Raw genomic sequence first — 20187 nt, 5'->3', positions numbered from 1 at the left:
ATAATATTTTAATGAATTGAAAGTACATGATCTTAACTACAAGTTTTCAATTTCAGCTTTTCTTGTAATGGGACAGTTTGACAAGTGAAAAAGAGGCCTCATCTTGCTGACAGTAAGGGCCCTCGCTCTAAATTAAGGGGAAGTGACTTCCCTGCAGCCAATGAGGCAGGATTTGGAAACGAACCCACCTCTCTTGAGGCTATGGAATAAAAGTACTATAAAAAGTTTAAGCTGGAAAATAACTGTGTTGGTGCTTTAGATTCAATAAGCTGTGACCATTTGCAACTGAGACAAAAATGTGACCATTTGCAACTAAGATGAGAATCCAGGTGCTAGGAGGAGGCAGTTTCCGTTCTGAGTGCCCTCTATTCTCCAAGGAGAACAGAAAAGCCACTTTTAATGCAATTAACAAAAAAGGAATCATAAACCTTGACATCTGAGAGATATGGGTGGACTGTAAATAAGCCCCCACCATTCCATCTCACTCAGACATGATCAGACATGATCAGCCACTAATCTGACTGGTCAAATGAGCTCAGCCAACTCAGACCCTTAGCCATAAAGTTTAGCATTTTTCACTCCAGTGTTTTTCTTGGTGCCTCATTCACGGCTTCTTAATCCAAGCTTGGACCTTTCGAGTTCATATCTGCTTTATGGTCAGACAGGCTGTCTGTCCATGTTGACTCTAGGAAAGAGTGGACTTTGAATGCTGGAAGATTTCAGTTGGAAGGGTGACATCTGGTTACCTGAACTAATGTCATTACTGTGTAGTTAGTTCCTTTGGGTTAGTTTCTGTTATTTTAATCATCACTGCTCATTGTTCCCTTTAGAAATATCCTTGCACAATTTTTTAAAAATCACTTCAAATATATCTTGTGGAGTTTTTCAGGTGGCTTCAAACAGTACTCAGGCCTACATGGCTACGCCTAACAGGTTAATTGTTTAGTGAAATTCACACTGCAAGGAGTCAAAAGAGGAGTCTTTTTTAACTTTTAACCAGGATGGTAGGAAGCTTATCCCTTGCCTTCTGACTTTTTGTATTTTGCTGACCCATCCAAGAAAATCTCCTGGACTAGGAGTGTTTGACAGTTCCCCCTCTATACTCTTACTAAGCATGCTACATAAGTGCGTGTGCTCTCCCAATCAGAAGTGGGCAGATTCTCCTTGTTGTGGGCAGATTCTCCCTTCCACGCTCTTCCCTCAGCCAACACCCCTGAGACTCCTTTCCTACCCCCTTATATACCTTTTCCCTTCCAATTCCCCTGCAACGTCCCAGCTGCCGTCCCTTCAGATTCTCTCCATCAGCTTCAGCTGGGACTAGGCGAGCCCGGCCCCTTCACTCCCCCGTCCCAGCGCGTCCTTGCTGGCGGGCCAGTCGATTGACCCGTTGAAGGGTCGGGAGATTGTAGTCGACCCACGTGGTCAGCGTAAGAACGAGACGAGACGCGGAGATAACATCTGGTGGAGATCGCCAGCAGCGGGAGCCCGGAGGTCCGCGGTTCTAGCGTAGAAGCCCCCCGCTACACTCCTGGCACCTTATTGTCTATTCTATCGGGGCGCAGGTAGGGAGGGAGGACCGGGGAAGTTCCGGAGAGCTGGAGGCGGGAGGTCGGATCATCATGCGTGATGCATGATTCACCTGGCTACGCAAGGAGAGGAGCCGTAAGCTGCCTGAGCCTAATCCTCACCTGGGGTACATTGTCCCTGCTACCGTGACTGAGCCAGACAGTTCATGACCCTCGTGACTCATAGGGGGATGAGGAGGGGGGTGCGGTGCTGCACCTCAGAAGTCAGGTCCAAGCATGCCCAACGTTTCTACCACGGTGCTGCTGGGTCAGCAGTGCATTACTACACTTCCTCCTTTTACATTTTAGAAGGGGACCAAATGCTAAGGGTGATTTAAAGGGACGCTTTGTCTCCTCCGGCTGCCTGGTCAAGCTGACCGAAAGCTGCTTGTGTAACATTAGAACTAGGCTGGGTGGGTAAGGGAAATTCGCTGAGGGGCTTCTACACACGAGCAGGCAATATTAGACACACATTGAACGTAAACAAGATCCTCAGCTTAACGAGGCACGCCATAATTAAACCAACAATGCAGAGCTGCATTAATAGCATCTCAACCATCTCCTCCCGCAGCCAGCTCCAGAGGGTTGACCACCAATGGGCAAAACGCCATATTTCAGATTAGATACAACTTCTTGCAGCTCACGACTTTCATATATGAATCAATCTCGGGAATTATCAGAAAGATTAAAACAAATACATATTATGTACATTCTCACCAACCTTGCGGGGATGTAATAACAATAAGTAATCAATAGCTGCACGATTGTTCAGGGTCGCTTTGACGAAAATTCCTGCTGCTCGGAGGCCAGAGCATCCAGAGCAATGGAGGTAGAGTTGATGGACTTCAAGAAGGGCACAGGTACCAGCCGCCAATATTCTTGAAGATTGTAAGAAGCGAAGTAACCGGGACTCCCCACTAGGGAAGGCGAGGGAGACCTAACCTCGGGCTTCGAGAGGGCTTAATCACAAGCCGGCCCGGCCAGGAGGGTCGAAGGGCAGAGCTGGATGCCGGCGCGGCGTAAGGGCGTCCGGCTCCCCGGTGGAGCCTGGGTAGGACTCCATGGTGAGGCTTAATTGAGGCAACAAAGAGTTCCGCAGAGAAGTCATGGCTAATGTAATGTAAACGCTCTCCCCGCAGGTCCAGAACCAGCCCTGGGGAGCAGCGGATAAGTTTCCAACACGGGGAATGTCCTGGCATGTGCAGTTCCAATTGGGTCGAGCTGGCGCGAATGGGCCCGGTCGGTTCTGCATTGGCTGGCGCTCGTGATGCGGGACCGCTTAGATTCGTGTTAGATTCGCGGTTAGCTTACAGTCTTGCGGACAAGGGAGAGAGCGCCAGTCGGGAGGGTTTGGACGATCGGGTCCCCAGCCGGCGCTATAGAGCACCTGATGGATGAGGCATTCATGAAGGGCTTTAGCCCAGACTCCGCTTAGGAGCCTCCGGCGCTTTGCAGACGGGAGCAGGCAGGAGCTTAGTAGGCTCCCTCACTCCCAGGTAATCACTGGGCCCAGGGCAGAAAGATGAGACGCTGGCAGCGCAGCAAACTGCTCCCCAGATGTTGGTCTGGTGAAAGCTCGCCAGGGGTGGGCCGACGCCATCGGCAGGAGGCAGCAGAGCAGGCAAGGATGGTGGCCGCCGAAGTTGGCGGCAAGATGATCGCGAAAGAGAGCGTACAGGATACCTTGCGTCTCGGGTGGTCTTGCCATGCAGCAGCTCTAGGGTTTGGTTGGTGGTCGCCTTTGACGCTCTTCCAGGTATTATCGGGTCTTCAGCCAGCACGGCGCTCCTGTTGAGACCGGCCATGGATCCCTTTTAGAGAGATGTGTTCCATCTCCGGATGGGGCTTTTCGAGCCCTGGCTTCTATTCCATGGGTTGGCCTGTCATGGCGTAATCGGAGTCCACAGGGACCTGTAGGAAGAGGGACTGAAACACACCCCCCTTCCCCAGGTTATACCGGGTCCCGGCCAGGCTCAGTTCCTCTAGAGCCGATGGCGGGAGATCAGGATCGGGTTTTGTTTGAGCTGGGGGTTTAGAGTTTAGAGTTTAATATAAGAAGGCTTGGTTTTGCAGCCCGTGAAGGTTAAGCTTTAATGCAATCCTACTGGGGTCCAGCCTACCTTCGCTTTAATTCGTTTGACAGGGAGGGCAGGAGGTAGGCGACCCTGGTGGGAATTGGCTTCTGTTTTGCCATCAGGGTGCGCTAGGCGTAGGGTCCGGAAAGCCTTGAGGGGAGTGGTTGTATGGGTCCTGGGGGGGATTTCAGGGTATGCATGCTTAATCAGCAACACAAAGGCTTTGAACTTTGGGGATGGGTATCCGAGAATGATGCAAATCATTAGAGGCGAGATTCCCACACAAACAAAAAAAAGGGGGGGGGTTTCTTGCAAGGGAGTTGCACTACTGCGACCTTGCGGCTGGACGCAGGAAGCCGGATGGTGCCAAAAGTTCTTGCGGATCGAATTATCTTGGGGAATTGTCGGCTTCGTCGACCGCCTCCTTAAGGTTTCGCTGCCTGGCCTTAACGGTATTGATAAAGTTGCCAGGCGCTAAGGCCATAACCCAAACAGGTTTGGGTACAGGCATACCGGTGGCAGCCCCTTTAACCTATCCTGGCAGTGCTGCGGCATCAGGATCTGGCCCGATTTTTAATCCAGGGAGGCCAGTCAGCCACCACCCTCCCCGCCTACTCGGTCGAAAACAGAAGGAGAAGAGGAGGGAGAGGGAAACAGTTTCTGCACGGAAATTAGAAAGTAATTTTCGAAGGCACGATTGGGATCAATGATTCGTGACGCCTGTTTTACCCATCCCAGACCAAAGTCGCTTTGACCTGACCTATGAGGTCCCTTCCCAGAGATTGACATGGATGTTCAATGATGGGCGGACTGTGAGCTGCTGCCGAGTCCTGGCTGTTGACCGCGGAGCGGGCGGATGTCTGCCTCATGGGTTTGTCTCCCCCCCACCCCCCCCCAGACAGCGGGTAAGCCTCGGTCAAGCCACTGGTCGGGCCACTCGGCTGCTCTGATGACGGTAATAACATCAGCCTCTCGTGCGTCCACCAGGCCCCTGAACATACATCCCCATGGCGAAACCCAGGTATGGCTGGAGCTCCCGAGAAGCGCCTCCACCGGCCAAGCACGGTGGCGCAGGGCTGCCGCGCATGTTGGCTGCTGCTGGGGCTTGTAGCCTTATTGGGTCGGCAGCCGGCAGCTTATGGGCAAGAGAATCAACTGAGCTTAGCTGGCTCCGCAGGCAACTCCTGTGGGATGTTTGTCCGACTTGGGAGATGATGGTTTGCTGGAGTCGACACTGGGACGAAGGAACAGTCCCCACCAGCTGCAGAGGCCTTTGGCAGCACTAGCCCAATTGTCCCGTAGGGATGGGCCTGCCATACCTGGGTTAGCCACAAGAACCTCGCGGGGAACCAAAGGAGATGTGGGCTGGGTGCATGCAGCCAGATGCCACGGTGAGGGGTGGCTCTTGGTGCAGGGGCCTGGTGTTTGGGTCTGCTCCCCAGTATTCTCCTCCTTGGTCCTGGGTTGGGAGACGCATGGGAGTTCTCCCGACGGCAGTCGCTTTCTCCAGTGCAGCTCTTCTGGCATCGGGTGGGCACCGGTTTTAGGTGGCTCCTCTCCTCCTGGGAGGGACTCCTCCCTCCATCGGGTTGTAGCCCTCCGGGTTGCCTATACTCCCTTCGAAGTGTCCTGGTTCGCCGTGAAGCTAAAAGCAGTCATCTCGAGGCTGCCTCCCGGCCGGGTGGAGAGTGCCGCGCGAGGGAGGCTAGCTTGGTGGGCGGAGGATCCGGATGTCCTGGCAAGCCTTAAGCATGTCGGCCAGTTCAGGATTTTGCCCAGGTTCGATGTTCTGGCGGCACTCCGCGGAGGCGCTCTCTCTTTGGCGCAGGGCGCATGAGCATTTCCGCTTGGGCCTCTTCGCCATTCATAATTCGCCTCTTTGAGCTGCCTTCCTCGAGCCTGTTCACAACCTTCCGCATAGGGCTCTTTGGGGTTTTTTGTACGGGATGGTGGAGAAACTCTGGGTTGGCTACCGGCATTGGGGACTTTGATAAACGCCTTTATAGGGCTTAATTCCAGAGGCCACCGTAAGGCGGGCCTCTGCGGCAAGGGACAATCTGGATCGCTAGTTGGCGAAGCATCGAAACCGTGAAGCTGGAGCGGTTGTGTAGGCGCCACTGAGGCTGCCCCTGCTGATGCATTGCTGGCGGAACTCGCTTCCCAGATCACAAATTGTGCAGGGCTCAGAGCATTAAAGGTGGTTTTTTCCAGTCGTCCGGAACCATTAGGTGATTCTTCGCGATTGCCTCCAGCATGCCCTCATGTAGGGGCTTAGTGATTCTACCGCCTCAGACGCTTTGCGGAGCTCAGTGAGGATGTTATAGTTTAGCAGGAGACTGGCTGAATCCGGCCAATGATCACCTCGGTATCTGTGAAATGGACGGGCACAATGCAAGAATATCGGGTATCGCCTTCCGTCAGGGGTTTTCTCTGCAGATCGGCTACTACGCTCTGCGTAGAGTTTTGAAACCCGCCATTACGCGGGCGCTGACGGAGGTGCAGTGGCTTCGAAAATGAAGGCGGAGCAGGAGGGGGGGCGGCTGAGCCGCTGGAGAGTTTGAAATGGGCTAAGGATAAGGGTAGAAGGGAGGACAGAAGGCCCAATTTAGTGGATAGAGAAAATTCCGCCAGAAATTGAAGGTGAAAGATCGAAGCGGAGGGCGGCTCTTAAGGTGCAAGTGGTTTCATAGGTTCAGCAGGCTGATGGCGACATAACATTGTTCCACGCCAGTAGCAGTGACATCGGGCGCCACAGGCTCTGTTAAGAGTGCTTCCCATGTTTTCCCAGTTCCAGATTCACGTCCCTCTGGTACCATGGATTGACTGAGCTTCAATCTTCAACCAATTTTATGAAGCTCCCTTCTCTTTACGGGGACCCTGCCGATTGGCTAACGCTTTCAGTTCGCCAACGCAGCTTGTCATAAGCCCTGCTTTTGTAAGCTCCCATACTCTCACCGTGTTCCCAATAGACGAGAGTGTCCTAGGGACGGTCTTCTGGATGCTCATCCAGAGGACAGGCTTGCATATTCCCAAACGGGTGGTCCTGGATGCTACTGATCCAGCGGACTTCTCGGTATCGCTGCCCCTTCTGTGGCTAATGGTGAGCAGGGTGGGAGGTTCGAGATCTCCCCGGGTTTCGCACTAGCTTGTAGTCACTCCACGCGGGTCAGCGTAAGAACGACGAGACGCTGAGATAACATCTGGTGGAGATCACAGCAGCGGAGTCTGAGGTCCGTGGTTCCGGCGTAGTCTCCGGCTGGTTCCTGCACCTTTATTGTTATTCTATCGGGCGCAGTAGGAGGGAGGACCGGGGAGTTCCCGAGAGCTGGAGGCGGGAGGTCGGGAGATCAATGGGTGATGCATGATCTCACCTGGCTACGGGCGGAGAGGGAGCTGCAGCTGCCTGGAGCCTAATCCTCACCTGGGGTAAGACCATTGTCCCTGCCTCTCCTCGTGACTGAGCTAGACAGTTCATGACCCAGGACTCATAGGGGATGAGGAGTGGGGTGCGTGCGACCAGAAGGTCAGAGGTCCGCCATGCCTAACGTTTCTACCACGGTGCTGCTGGGTCAGCAGTGCATTACTACAGGAGATCAGCCCCTCGTTCGGTTCCCGGGTTGGCGCTGCCGGACTCCAGCAGGCAGGGAGGCGCTACTGTCTTCAGGCTTCTGAATCGGAGGGGCTGCTGATTTGTCGTGAGGGCCACCTCAGCTGGTCAGCGCAGTGCCATCTCCTCCAGGAGAGCCTGCGTTGCCGCATCCTCCAGCGGTTTTGGCATTTCAAGTCCGGGTGCCACGCTGGGGCTCACGCCCGGACATGGAGCTTCCACCCCCCACCCCTGATTGCTTCAAAAGTAACTAAATACCTTGGTAGCTAGGCATGAAATTCTCTTTCTGGTTTACATAGGTGTAGTGGGCTTGGGGCTTCCCTCTGGGAGTCTTCTTATTTATACTCATGGCCTCTGGTGGGGTGGATCCTTCTGCTTCTGAAATGGTTTTTCCCTGTTCTGACAGTGGCCCAGGTCAGGGCCCAACACAGTCCAAGTAGAGGAATTTGGGGAGGGGGTGGGATTTGTAAAACAAACCCCACTTCCCTGGAGTTAAGATCACTATAGCAAAAGAAATGCAAGAACCCTGCCGCCTGCTAACAAGGCAGTCAGCTGGGAAAACCCCTCTTCGTCATGACTTTGGCACAAGGATGACACTTTCCCATGCAGAGTGACTTTCCTACTCATGAAGACCGCCCCAACCCAGAACAGCTAGAAAACATTACTGTATGTTACTGCAAGTTTAAACACAAGATTAAGAAATTCATGTACACTCAGGACTACATGTCTAGAGACCCAACTAGTATGGACGACATGCTACCATGTCAGACAATTAGACTGTGACTATTGAAGGCAGATAAAGAGAGATTTAAAAAGCAGGTTTACCAGCTCAGACTGTACCTGCCCAGATTCCTGGACTCAATGGTCACACATCAGGACTTCATTAGGTGCTACTTTGTCCCACCCACAAAGCATCCCATCCCTGTAAATCTCAGTTCCTTCTCGTCCATCTTCTTCTTACCCATTATTTCTCTCCTCCACTTCTCATCCAGACTCTCCCACATAATCCAAATGTCCAGTTTTTACACAGATTTAATTTACTCAAACTACTAATTCAGCCTGATGGCCTCGAGCTGTATCATACTAATAAAGCCCGACTCCAGACTTGGACTCATTTTACCCAGATTTAATTTTTAAAATGTCAGAGTTTGAAAACTGTTTGATCTGCATATTTTACTTGAAAATATAGGCACATTTACCAGCCAATATTCATGATGACCCCTAAAAAGAATCCCATAAATCAGAATAACTCAGGATTGGAAAAGAAGACATAATGTTAACATTAATGTATAATACCTCGCTATCAAGCATAGCTGTTTCTTCTGGCTGAACCACAGCCTTACTTGCTGTGTTGATTTCATTAACAGCTGGTGTTGGAGCATTACCTGGACAGTTATCCAGGCTAGATGACAACTAAGAAAAAAATTGAAATCGTGACATTAAAATGTAATTACAACAAAATAAATAATCTAAGATGAGAATTAGTATCAAATTTATGAGCTAGATCCAGACTAGAGTAAGCATCTTTCCAGCCATGTCTGTGTTTTCATAACAGGGTGAAAAGTCACCTTCAAGGATCAGAGACAACTATGTGGGATGAGGCACTCAGGTGGGTGGGGATGGGCTGCAGATAAAAGGGGAACATTGGCAGAAGACACATACACACCATCTTGCAGAATCATCTAAGGAAGAATTAAGTGAGGCAGTTCTCACTAGTTTCCCCTTTCTCAATAAAGGTTTCCCCTCACTCTGCACTGCATCCCACGCTGTTCCTAGGGAACCCCTTAACCTTCAGTTGTGGGCATGAGTTTGGAGAAAGAAGATGAAAGCAAAATCTCTTCCACTAGCAGAACAGAGAACACAGTGGGCTGACTTCAACTCAGTATCTGAAATATGATTTCTTCTGAGTAGTCTAATCAATGCTACACTGCAGCAGGTGTGTTAGCAGAAAATGATTTTGAACTAGCCCAAGGAAGATGCGCACAGTGCTCCACTCACTGGTGATTGTGGAGTCAGACCAGACATAATACATTTCTACACTGCTTATCTAACTAGAATTGCATGGTCTTTCACGCACACATTCTCCTCTTCCTATTTCTGATCGTTCAGTACACTGGCAACCACATTGTTGAAGTTATTCTACAACTATAAAAACTAAAAATGGTACTTCAAAAATTAATCTGCTAAAAAAATGTCTTTGTATCATCTGTTTGTGTACCAGTTTTATGTTTTTTCTAATTTTACAAAATAAGACATTCCAAAACCTCAGACTTGCTTGTGAGAAAACAAAGGAAAGCCATAGGTGGGATGCAGATTGAGGTCTAGACTTTCTAACCTTAATGCAGCAATACACAAGATGTTCCTCACTAAACACCAAATGACGAACACCTCATAATCTGGAAGGCTGCCACACACTTGCATGTCAGTGGTCAGGACAATTATAGCTCTTTCAGTTCCAAACTATGCCTACGAAGTTATGTAATCATCAAATGTGAAATACTGGAATTAGTTCTTAGAAACCTTGATATACATGCCTAGAAACATCAGTTGAAAAGAAACTTGGAATTTTTTTTTTGTTACCGATTCTGATTTTTCCCTACTGCTCACTATAATCTGCAACTGCAACGATTAAGAAGATTACAGAAGCACACTTATTAAGAATGGAAGCTTAAATGATCAACATTCCAGTGAGAAATCATGTGTCACAGAAAACTGCTGTTGGGGCTGCCTCTTTCCCTGTTACAACATAGCCCAATCTACCTACCTGAAGATCTGGACAAGCCTTCTGCAACACCTGGATTTTTTCCTGAATCTTTACCAATTTCTGTCTTTCTTCGTGGAGATATTTAAGCTCTCTCTGTTGTTGTTGAAGTTTTGCTTCATAGAATCTCTCCCTAAAATAAAATCACTCTTATTAACATCTTCTTTATTTATTTTATTTATTTATTTTTTCGATTTATTATACCGCCCCATCCCCGTAGGGCTCTGAACAATAAATTCTTGAACAATAAATTATACTGAACAAGAAATGGGCAGATACTAACCTTAGGTCCATGGTGGCGAACCTTTGGCACTCCAGATGTTATGGCCAATTGGCCATGCTGGCAGGGGCTGATGAGAATTGTAGTCCATAACATCTGGAGTGCCAAAGATTCGCCACCACTGCCTTAGGTTAATTCGAAAGGGGGACCATTAAAATATAAAACATAACAGCCTGAGTCAGGAGTCTCAGGGCTTTTTGATATGTAACATCTTTGAAAAACTGATCTATTTTGAATTGGCAAAGTCTCCAGGCTTCATAGTGCTACTACACACATAGATATACCCCCCCACAACATGGACAATGCCTTCCTTGTGGTCTTCACCCCACCTCTTTAGACTTTGTAACAGGGTTAAATCTAGGAAGTGAGTCTGTCCTATCAAGAATTTTAAGCCAAAAGGGCATACCTTGCTTTTTCATTCAGTCCCATGCCTTTCTGTGACTTGTTTGTGTTGGCTCGAACGTTGTTCGGTTGCTGCTTTTCTTTTTCCTCTTCAGCCAGAAAGAATTCACTCACGTTCTCTCTCACTGCAGACTCTGGTTCTACATCATCGTCCTAGGACAACAAGTGTCTTCAAGCCATGGTACCAAAGCCATAGCTCGGTACACTCCTCCCTATTTTTTTCTGGTAAGTGCTCAAAAACATACCATAATAGGATAAATACTTTGTTCCATATATCCCAGACACTGGTCTGGTTTTGTTACAAGGCACACGGGTGGAGCGCACAGATGGGTGAATGCATAAAGAATATAGGAGGAAGCTGCTGAAGTAATTACGGGAGGGCACTACAGAAACCATCTGAAGCCTTTGTCCAGCATCCTAAAATCCCCACTGAAAGTTTTGTTGTTAAAAAGATACTGAGAAGTTGCCTTCAATATTTCAAAGAGTATTTCATATCTTATATGAAACCAGATTTAAACATCCAATTATACTAATTAGCTTGCTGAACACCCCCCACCCCCACCCCCAAATATTCACAGTTGCTATATTGGTATAGAATATAAATTCTATTAGAATGAAAGCATACCTGTACCATAGCAACAAGGTTTTGAAGCTGTCTAAGTTTCTGCTTTGCTGCTATCAGTCTGTTAATCTTCTGTTCAAACTCCACATCTACTGGACCATCATCAGCCGCACTGCTTCTGCGACTGGATAAGGAAGCTTCGCTGGCTCTATCAGCTTCACCATCCTTCTCACCTTGTGGTATATCTGCCCTGTCATCATCTTCTCTATTGTAATGACAGTCTGAATGAAAAAGAACGTCACTGAAGTTGACTGACAAAGGGAGCTTTGACTCTTCAAAGCTTATACCCAGGAAATCTCGTTGGTCTTTAAGGTGTTACTAAACTTGAGTCTTGCTCTGTTACTTCAGACTAATACAACTGTACACCTGAAATGAAGTGCAAGTGATTCTAACACAAATCTGTACTTCTCCATGAAGAAGAAGTAACACTGATCTTGCATACTGATCTTAAGCACCTTGATCTGGAATTAATCCCTATTAATTTCATGTAACAGTACTAATGTTTCAGTCTTATTTTGGGATTATGACTCCCTGGAACATTAAGACATCTACTTTCAAATCTTTAAACAAAAAGAAAGCTAAAGGACGTGGACACTCTTAAACTATCACCATAACCAGATGTGCCTTTTTTGCCTATGCCAATACACTGATCAGATTATTTTGAGACATACCTAATGTTGACGGCATGTTCAGCATTCTTACATTGGCAGAGCAGTTGTTTATTTCACAAGCTGTATTAAGATGCCTTCCATTTCGGTTATTAGTCCCACACTGCAAATTGCTATTGCAATTTATTTCTCCCCAGCTACTGGTTCCCTGAGGATTTCTAAAAGGGGGAGAAAAAAAGGAGTATGATATATCCCCTCCAAGTCCCAAGACTCCACAAAATAAAAAAAAGCTCAAATAATACAATAACTGGTGGGAAACAAAGCATATTGACAATGTTAATTTTACTAGATTTTTTAAGCTCGTTATCTGTTTTGACAACTAGAAACCCCAAACTGTGCCTGTGTAAGTGCCCTGTATCACAGCAAGCAAGAGATGATTCAATATTAATATTTCCCCTTTTTAAAATATCCCATTTGTAACAAAGATCATAGGCAACACTACCTACCATTCTTTTACTTGTATTTACTTGCATTTCAGGTATTCTGCTACACTGTATACAAATGCATTCTTCACACTAATATAGCAGCAGCAGGTATCAACTTTTTTTTACAGTGCTATCCTAAGGGGGGTGGGGTGGGGGTGCACTCAGGGAGGTGATTGACATTTAAGCCAGACTATCTCCAAGTTACACAGCCTAAGGGCCAGTTACACTGGCATAGGCCTCCAGTGACATTCTGCTACTCTTGGGCAGTCCCGCAGTGACCACTTGTCAGCTCAACTAAGATGTAGGCTCCTGCACTGGCATGGGTGTGGGAGTGTGGCTGCAGCTACGCTTTCAGTCTGTGAATACTCCATCAGAGGCAGACAGTTCTACCAGCAAAAAACACGGTGTAGCCCACAGGAAGTGACAAACCACTGGTGCAGACATATCCATAAGGCACAAATAAGCTTATGATGCCTCCTATAGGCACAACCAATTGCCTGCCCTACAGCGGTCAAGCCCATTGTTGAGCACCCAATAGTTCTCCCCCAGTCTTCCCCAGCCAGTGTGCCCCATAACCAATGAAATAAGGCATGTGGCACAGGATGCTGTCTCTCAGTTATCAATACTGGTGGGCCACAACGCTTCTTTATGTGGACAATGCAAGTTTTTTTCAGTACAACATGAGGGAGACTGCTGGAGCTCTTGCCAACTCTGCCAGCTGCCCAGAGACTGATGCAAGGACTACGTCACTTTAAGGGGGGTGGGATGTGTTGGACAAGGAATCGCCAACCCTGACCATACGACTTCATGTCCCTTGCCTGTGACAAATGCAGGGCCAGGCCTTTGGGCATGCTGGCCCGATTGGTTCAGCTGGCCGTGTCTATCATGGCCAAGGAGTTGCCACAAAACACCTGGCTGGGATGCTACAGTGTGTTTGCTGGGGATGTTGATGTGGAGCAGATTAGTACGACCACAGCTGCACCAGCAGCCCTTAGGATAACACTGTCATACTTACATTTTATTGTTTTTTCAACAGGCCCTTTCCAGCCTTATGTTTAAATCCACCAGTCCAGAAAAATCTCAAGTTCAGCTTCTAAGGACAACTGGGCCAACTAACTGGGTTGGTTAGAATGAGAATTCTAAGAATTCACATGGAGGGATGTTAGCTCATCCACAAAACCACCCTCCACCTGCACATAACTGTAGGAAGAGAAAAACACAGATATGCAAGCACCTAACAGCCCCATTTCTCATAATTATCAGATCAGGCTTCAAGTATTCTAAACAAGATCAACTGTTACGGAATGGTGGCCAGTCAAATAACAGCCATCTATTCTAATCCTATACATCTAGGATTTGTTATTATTATGTTAATCTTATTTTACTAGACAAAACCAACCTAATATTAGTAACGGGCTGTGGATTCTCATGCTCTGAATCACACTCTGAATCTTCAGTTTCTTCTTCCTGTTTAGTGTTTTCATTTACTGCGTCAGTCATCATATCAGAGGTCTGTTCATAATAGTGGACCAATTCACGCAATTCATTCAGTCTTTTCCTAACTTCATTCAACTTCCTACAAGAAAGGAGATTCAAGTGATAGCTTGTACATTTGACTCCAACACAGCAGAACACCAACTTATCCTTGTTTGGGGACAATCAAGAGTTTACATTTTCTGAGGAGCTGGAGGGAAATTAACTATTAAGTCCCTGGAAATCACTAGTTTTTTCTTTGTAAGCACTGGAAGAAAAGTCTATATATCTTTCAATTCAAAAGAGTTTGCAGATCATATGAGGAAACGTCTTGCAAAAAAAGAAAAATGAGAAGAGGCCAGGACTAGACACCTAGACACACATCAATTACATTTGACAGTTTAGGGGCTTTATGATGTAAAAGGTTTGACAGGTTAGGGTTAGCCTTAAGATGTACCACAAGTTGTTCCTTTGCAATCTGGCTCATAACAGGTTTATACAGTATTTAAAGTTGTCAAACAGCTTCATGGACCTTACCACTGGAAATTCTACAACAACCTCCAAACTGAGACCAATATTACTTCCATTATGAAGAAGCAGAAATCAAGAAAATGTGGCCTCCCAAGACCCGCCTAGATTCACAATCATCTCCTCCTTACTATGCTGCACACTTCCTTATTCTGCACCATAAAGGTTCTGTCACAGGGCAGAATCAGATTCTGACAGAATAGATAATAGGGCACTGCCAAGTAGCAATGTGAATTTCATTTGCCCATGTCAGAGAGTTCAGTTTAATGTTCTAAGTGTTCCTGAGAAATTAGAATGAGCACCAAGCTTTCTTTTTTTCTCCCAGCAATCACAACCAAGCAAGCACATATAATCTCCTGAGATACTGTGAGGTGGATTCAACCATCCTCCAAAGAGCCTTCCTCCAATGGAAAAGTCACTTGAGTTGGAGGAAGAATTCAAACTTCACTGAGCGGGTTGTAGGATAAGACTAAGTGCCACCCAAACATGTACAAATATGTACTGACAAGAATAGTTTTAAAATAGGAATTGTTAAACTCAAAGTGGAACTAACTAATTCGTCCACTGGGGTACAAACAAGTCTCTGATAAAATATCACCGCTCACTGGCCAAGAAAGCCAACCCACATAATAAATTAATACAAGATTGGGATGTAAAAATATTACTGTAGCTTTTCTGTAGGGTTTAGGTGTTCATCATCTTCACTCTCATTCTGAGAGGTTACAGAATCTCGATGATACACAACAGATGATGGTAAACTGTGAGATTCTTCATTGACAGCTGCCACTTCAGAAGCTGCTGACATGGGATTTCTTTGATCTGCACTCCTCTGAGGTGAGCCAGTGGCAGGCAATACTGCAAACCACAAGATGAAATCAGAATCTGTCTTATTTTAGGAAAAAATGAAGTAAAATAAACAACTCAAGGATAGTGCTTATGATTATGTATTGTCTGTTGATCGCTGTACTAAACAATTTCTGGTAAAATTCAACAATACCAAAACCATATGTCAGGGAACTAAAAAGAAGCACATTTGCTAGTCACAAGCAGAAAACAGAACAAGACATGTAGGTTTTCACCTCAAGTCACTAAATGAGAAGTAATCTCAAGAAACAAGAATTGCCTTCAGGTAACAAGAACATCCCCCAGTCTGGGTGTCCTTCTGCTTCTACTTTTCCTCACAGCTGCGCAAAGAAAACGAGGCTAGTCTGGATTATCTCATACTGTTTGTGGAATTAGCAAACAGAGTTTTGATCATTTGTGTTAAAAAGGAGAACAAAGAGAGGACTAACGGCTAGTTCAGCAGTACTCAACGGAATACCAAGTTATTTACAGTACTGAGACATTTATCCTCACAACATTTAGGTACTAGATGATTTAGTAAGATTGCTTTCTGAGGTAATCCTTTTCTGACTTCCATAAAAAGCAGCCAGGAAAAGAGGGGGAGCTTAATTTAACCATAATGACTGAAGGACCAGATACTGGTCCAACTTACATCGAGCAGAGCAGATTTTCTAAAACATGTACTTTGGGCAGTTTATCCCTTCTCTATTTGCTTCTTTAAGACGTGAACAGGGAAAAGTAATGTCTGTAGAGAACTTGACAGCAAACAATGTATCCAAATCCACCTAATTAACAAGATGGTCAGGACTTTGAACTTGAAAATGTACTTAGGAAACACAAAACTGGCAGGACTTCTACTTACTTAGACCAACGGAAATTCTGAATATTAATCAATGCAAGTTTTAAATTTTCAGAAGGTCCAAAACTGAATTCACAAAACACTTACGCGATGAATTGTTAAGATGCTGATCACGAAGTGTATGTAGTTCTCCTAGCAACCTGTCCATTTTTTGCTTTTTACCCTGGAGTGCTATCATCTTACTAAAGAGTTGTGCCTTCTCTTCAGACAAATGCTCAGACAGGGGAGAGTTCCTGCTTTGCGAAACCTCCCGAGTAAGAGAGAGGCTCTCTGCTTGCCTTCTATTATCTGGCACAGACTGAGCCTGGAAATAAAGATACATAAATTTTATTTCTGGTGGTTAATTCTAGAATATTTCATTTATTGTTGCTTTAAATAACCAAGAACACATTTTAAAGAGTTCCATGTAACAAAATCAAGAGCAAGAAAAGATCTCCAAACTACATATTTGGTTTTAATAAAATACTCCATTTGTATGCATTTCAAAGCAGTGCAGAAACCAATACATTCTAAGTCATTTTCACTGTAACAGTACAACTTGTGTTGACTGTTGTGACCCGCCCTGAGCCCTGCAGGGATAGGGCAGGATATAAATTTGGTATAGAAATATAAATAAATAAATATAAAAGGTACAAGAAATACCACCCTGATTTCTCAGACTTAATGTGAGACTCAAAGAATAATTCTGCCCTTACAATTTCTTTGTGTGTTTTTTTCAAAACCCTGGGTACATAGCAACATGTATATTTTTACATTTCAAAGAAAAAAAATAGAAGACTGAGCATACACCACATTACCCTCTTTGAGGAAAAACATGGCAAGAACAGCAGACCATCGTTTACACACACATATTGAAAAACAGGGAGGAGGACAAGCAAACTGGCCTGCTAAAGCTTTGAGAATTTCAAATATCCTGGATTGGTAAGTGGTATTTTCTAAATCATTTTCTCCACAACACTTTGCAGGCCCGAACATATCAAAAACTGGCCCTATCAAGTAAAAGTACCATGGGACAAATGAAATCACAGCTGTTATACGGTTGTTAACTATCTGCCCTTTAGGTTATTCAAGGACCTTGGTCAGTCAACCAGGAAGTATGGAAGATTGAAACAAAGGAAGGTCCCAGGCTTACATGGGAACAATGAATGCAGGCGTGGGGGTGGGGAGAGAATCAAATAGGATGTTGATCAGATTGTTCAGATACAATCAGCGTACTATATACACTGATGTCTTCCCTCTTTCCATGACAAGCACCATGAAAGGAACTGCAAGGAAGAGAGATCAATGCTATCATGCTTCGTTCAGCAGCATTAACTTCTCATTGGGATTATTAAGCCATTTACCATTAATTTTGATTGGCAAATGAATGCACATATTTAACACAAAAAAGAGTTACCTGAGACTCATGAAGCTGGTTGTGAAAACGCTGAATTAAGTCATTTAATTCTTCATTTAACTCAGATGTTAAACTCACTCCTGAAATGCTACCAGTAGTTTCTGTAACAACTATTGGGGGTGGGAAGGGGAGAACAAAGAAATTTTAATTATGAAACCGCATGAGAAACTTTTCAAATTTTTTAAAATCATACCATATCGAATAGATAGTTGGCATAGAAATCTGCACTCATGCCATGAAAGACAGAATCTATGATTTTTTTCCAGTAAGAGTCTGTTGCTCTGAGACCGTTATCTCATAAAGTTTCTGGAATTATTAAAAAAAAATTGTAATGAAAATGTGCCATGCCACACACAAATTTCTTGCAATGATTTCGGAGTTCTCCTGATCGCTGTAGATATATCACTTTATAACATTCTGATGATACCTGTTATGAACCTAAATAGATTCAATGCAAATTACAGACGGACAATATATTTTATTTAACAAACACTGGGACATATTTTTTCATTTCTTATCCAATATGGACCCAAAGCAACGAGAGGTAAGTTACACTGACAGTGTGTGACTGGCCCAAGACCACCTAGGAAGCTTCCACAGTAGAGTGGGGATTCATACCTAGATCTCTCAGATGCTAGTCTGGCACTTCAACCACTACACTCAGTCAAGTCAAGCACTGTAATAAATAATGAATAGTTTTACTACTGGCAACTGCTAAATCCAAGCAATTGCCAAGCAGAAAAGCACCTGGCTCTTTCTTGCCCGACTCTCAGGACATTAAAGACTGCAGTGGCAAAGTGGTTAATAGCAGGTGTACTCTAATCAGGAGGAACCGGGTTTGATTCCCCGCTCTGCCGTCTGAGCTATGGAGGCTTATCTGGGGAATTCAGATTAGCCTGTACACTCCAACACACGCCAGCTGGGTGACCTTGGGCTAGTCATCGTTCTTCTGAGCTCTCTCAGCCCCACCTACCTCACAGGGTGTTTGTTGTGAGGGGGGAAGGGAAAGGAGTTTGTAAGCCCCTTTAAGTCTCCTATAGGAGAGAAAGGGGGATATAAATCCAACTCTTCGTCTTCTTCCTAGGAGGAAGAGCTAAAGCATTCACTCAGCAACTAGAAACATATGGAGTTGTCTAGAGTGCTGTGAAGACTTTGCAGTAAAAAAAGCAGGATATTTATGGTGTGAATAAATACATTTATCAGTTGATGGGCTTAGATTCCAACAACAGTGGCATCAGCAGCGAAAAAAAATCACTCAGTTGTAGAGGGGGAAAGGGGGATTTCTGCTCAAGTAAATCAAACTCAACACACCAGACTCATCCATGACAGCAATGGCTTGCTCAGCTTTGTGCTGCAGAGCAAGGAGAGCAGCTTGCCTCCCTTGGAGAGCTTTCAGTTGCTCCTGCTGCTGCAACATCCTCTTCAGTAAATCATGTTGCTTCTTTAGATTTGCAAGCTCTTCAGTAGCCTCTTGCTGGGGATCTCTAGCCTGGAAAAAAAAAGACAGTAATGAAAAATCAAGAAGGTTATTAAAAAAAAAGAAAACCAGCAGCAACCCGATTTGCAGGGTTCTGCTGGAGAAGCAAAATGGAGGAATTATCCTCATCTCTACCAAGTTGAACTAATTTCATTATGCCTACAATTGAACTGTAAAACAGCAATTCAGTTATTTGACAACTTGTTTCCAACAAATGAACTAAACACAAAATCTGAAAATAAATTTTTTTGATAACAAACACACTAAGAAAGATCAAAAGTGACTGTTTAAAATCTTGGACTTAAACTCCAGATATTTTGTACACTTTTAATCTATTGAACATTTAATTAGTGGAAAATTAGGGTTTTATTCAGTTAGTTTAAAAAGCTTTAAAAGGCATTAGTTCTTTAAACTAATATCTTGCATTAGTTCTTTATACTAATATTTTGCATATTCCACACTAAATTTTGGTATAGTGCCCTGCCTTTTTGAAAATTTGCAAGATCCATTGTAGGTCATGTTTTATGATTACAGCACCTCTCATTCAATAGCAAATGCGAATAAAACTCTAGGCACGTTATTCCCTGAAATTAATGGAACAAAACTATTCAAATCAGGCCACACTGCACCCACTTACTGCTACTACCAACCATTTAATACCAATGATCCAGCACCATGTTTATGTAACGGCCCATATTACAATGAAAACTGTGAGACAAAAAAATCACTGATAAAAACCAAGACCCAACCAAAGTTCCTATTTCACAGCTCATACATCTTCTCAACAACAAATGAGAGAAATAAAGGAATGCAAGGGAGAGCAGTTTATTTGACCTTTAGATTTCAATGTTGTTTCATAATGAACGCTATCAAGTGACTGAATATGAATATTAAGTCTATATCAAAAACTGCAGACAATATGACATACGTCAATTTCATCTTCAGTTCTTTTCACAGACTTCTTTATATAAATGTTTTAGGTTATAAACGGTTTATATTTCCATTATCACACTAAAGAGTATGTTAGGTCCATTACACTATGCTCAGAATGTAACTGGAAATAACTTTTAATTGTCAGTCTATAATTTCATTTTAAATAATTTTTAGCCTCTTTAACCTATTTGTATCAACAACGATGTATTAGGTATTATTTATATTGATGTGGTTGCATCTATTTTAAACTTTATTTTATCAGAACCTCTGACA

The 20187-nt window shown here is 44.8% G+C and overlaps 1 protein-coding gene across 6 annotated transcripts in view; it reads right to left on the bottom strand.

The window, feature by feature from the left end:
* Window positions 1-20187, bottom strand: part of PCM1 (pericentriolar material 1) — a 70470-nt gene that overhangs the window by 37783 nt on the left and 12500 nt on the right. For all 6 annotated transcript variants that reach the window (XM_048509413.1, XM_048509414.1, XM_048509415.1 and 3 more), the window contains 10 exons: window positions 18816-18993; window positions 17505-17614; window positions 16196-16412; window positions 15072-15261; window positions 13805-13981; window positions 11984-12138; window positions 11316-11533; window positions 10695-10843; window positions 10012-10141; window positions 8544-8660 (listed from right to left, as the gene is read on the bottom strand). In XM_048509413.1, the coding sequence (XP_048365370.1) occupies window positions 8544-8660; window positions 10012-10141; window positions 10695-10843; window positions 11316-11533; window positions 11984-12138; window positions 13805-13981; window positions 15072-15261; window positions 16196-16412; window positions 17505-17614; window positions 18816-18993 (1641 nt within the window). The remainder of the gene's footprint in view (window positions 1-8543; window positions 8661-10011; window positions 10142-10694; window positions 10844-11315; window positions 11534-11983; window positions 12139-13804; window positions 13982-15071; window positions 15262-16195; window positions 16413-17504; window positions 17615-18815; window positions 18994-20187) is intronic.

Source organism: Sphaerodactylus townsendi, linkage group LG10 (genome assembly GCF_021028975.2).
Source record: "Sphaerodactylus townsendi isolate TG3544 linkage group LG10, MPM_Stown_v2.3, whole genome shotgun sequence".
In the NCBI taxonomy this organism is placed as follows: Eukaryota; Metazoa; Chordata; class Lepidosauria; order Squamata; family Sphaerodactylidae; genus Sphaerodactylus; species Sphaerodactylus townsendi.
The sequence above is the reverse complement of the archived record's forward strand: the minus strand, read 5'-3'. Positions and strand labels throughout refer to the sequence as shown.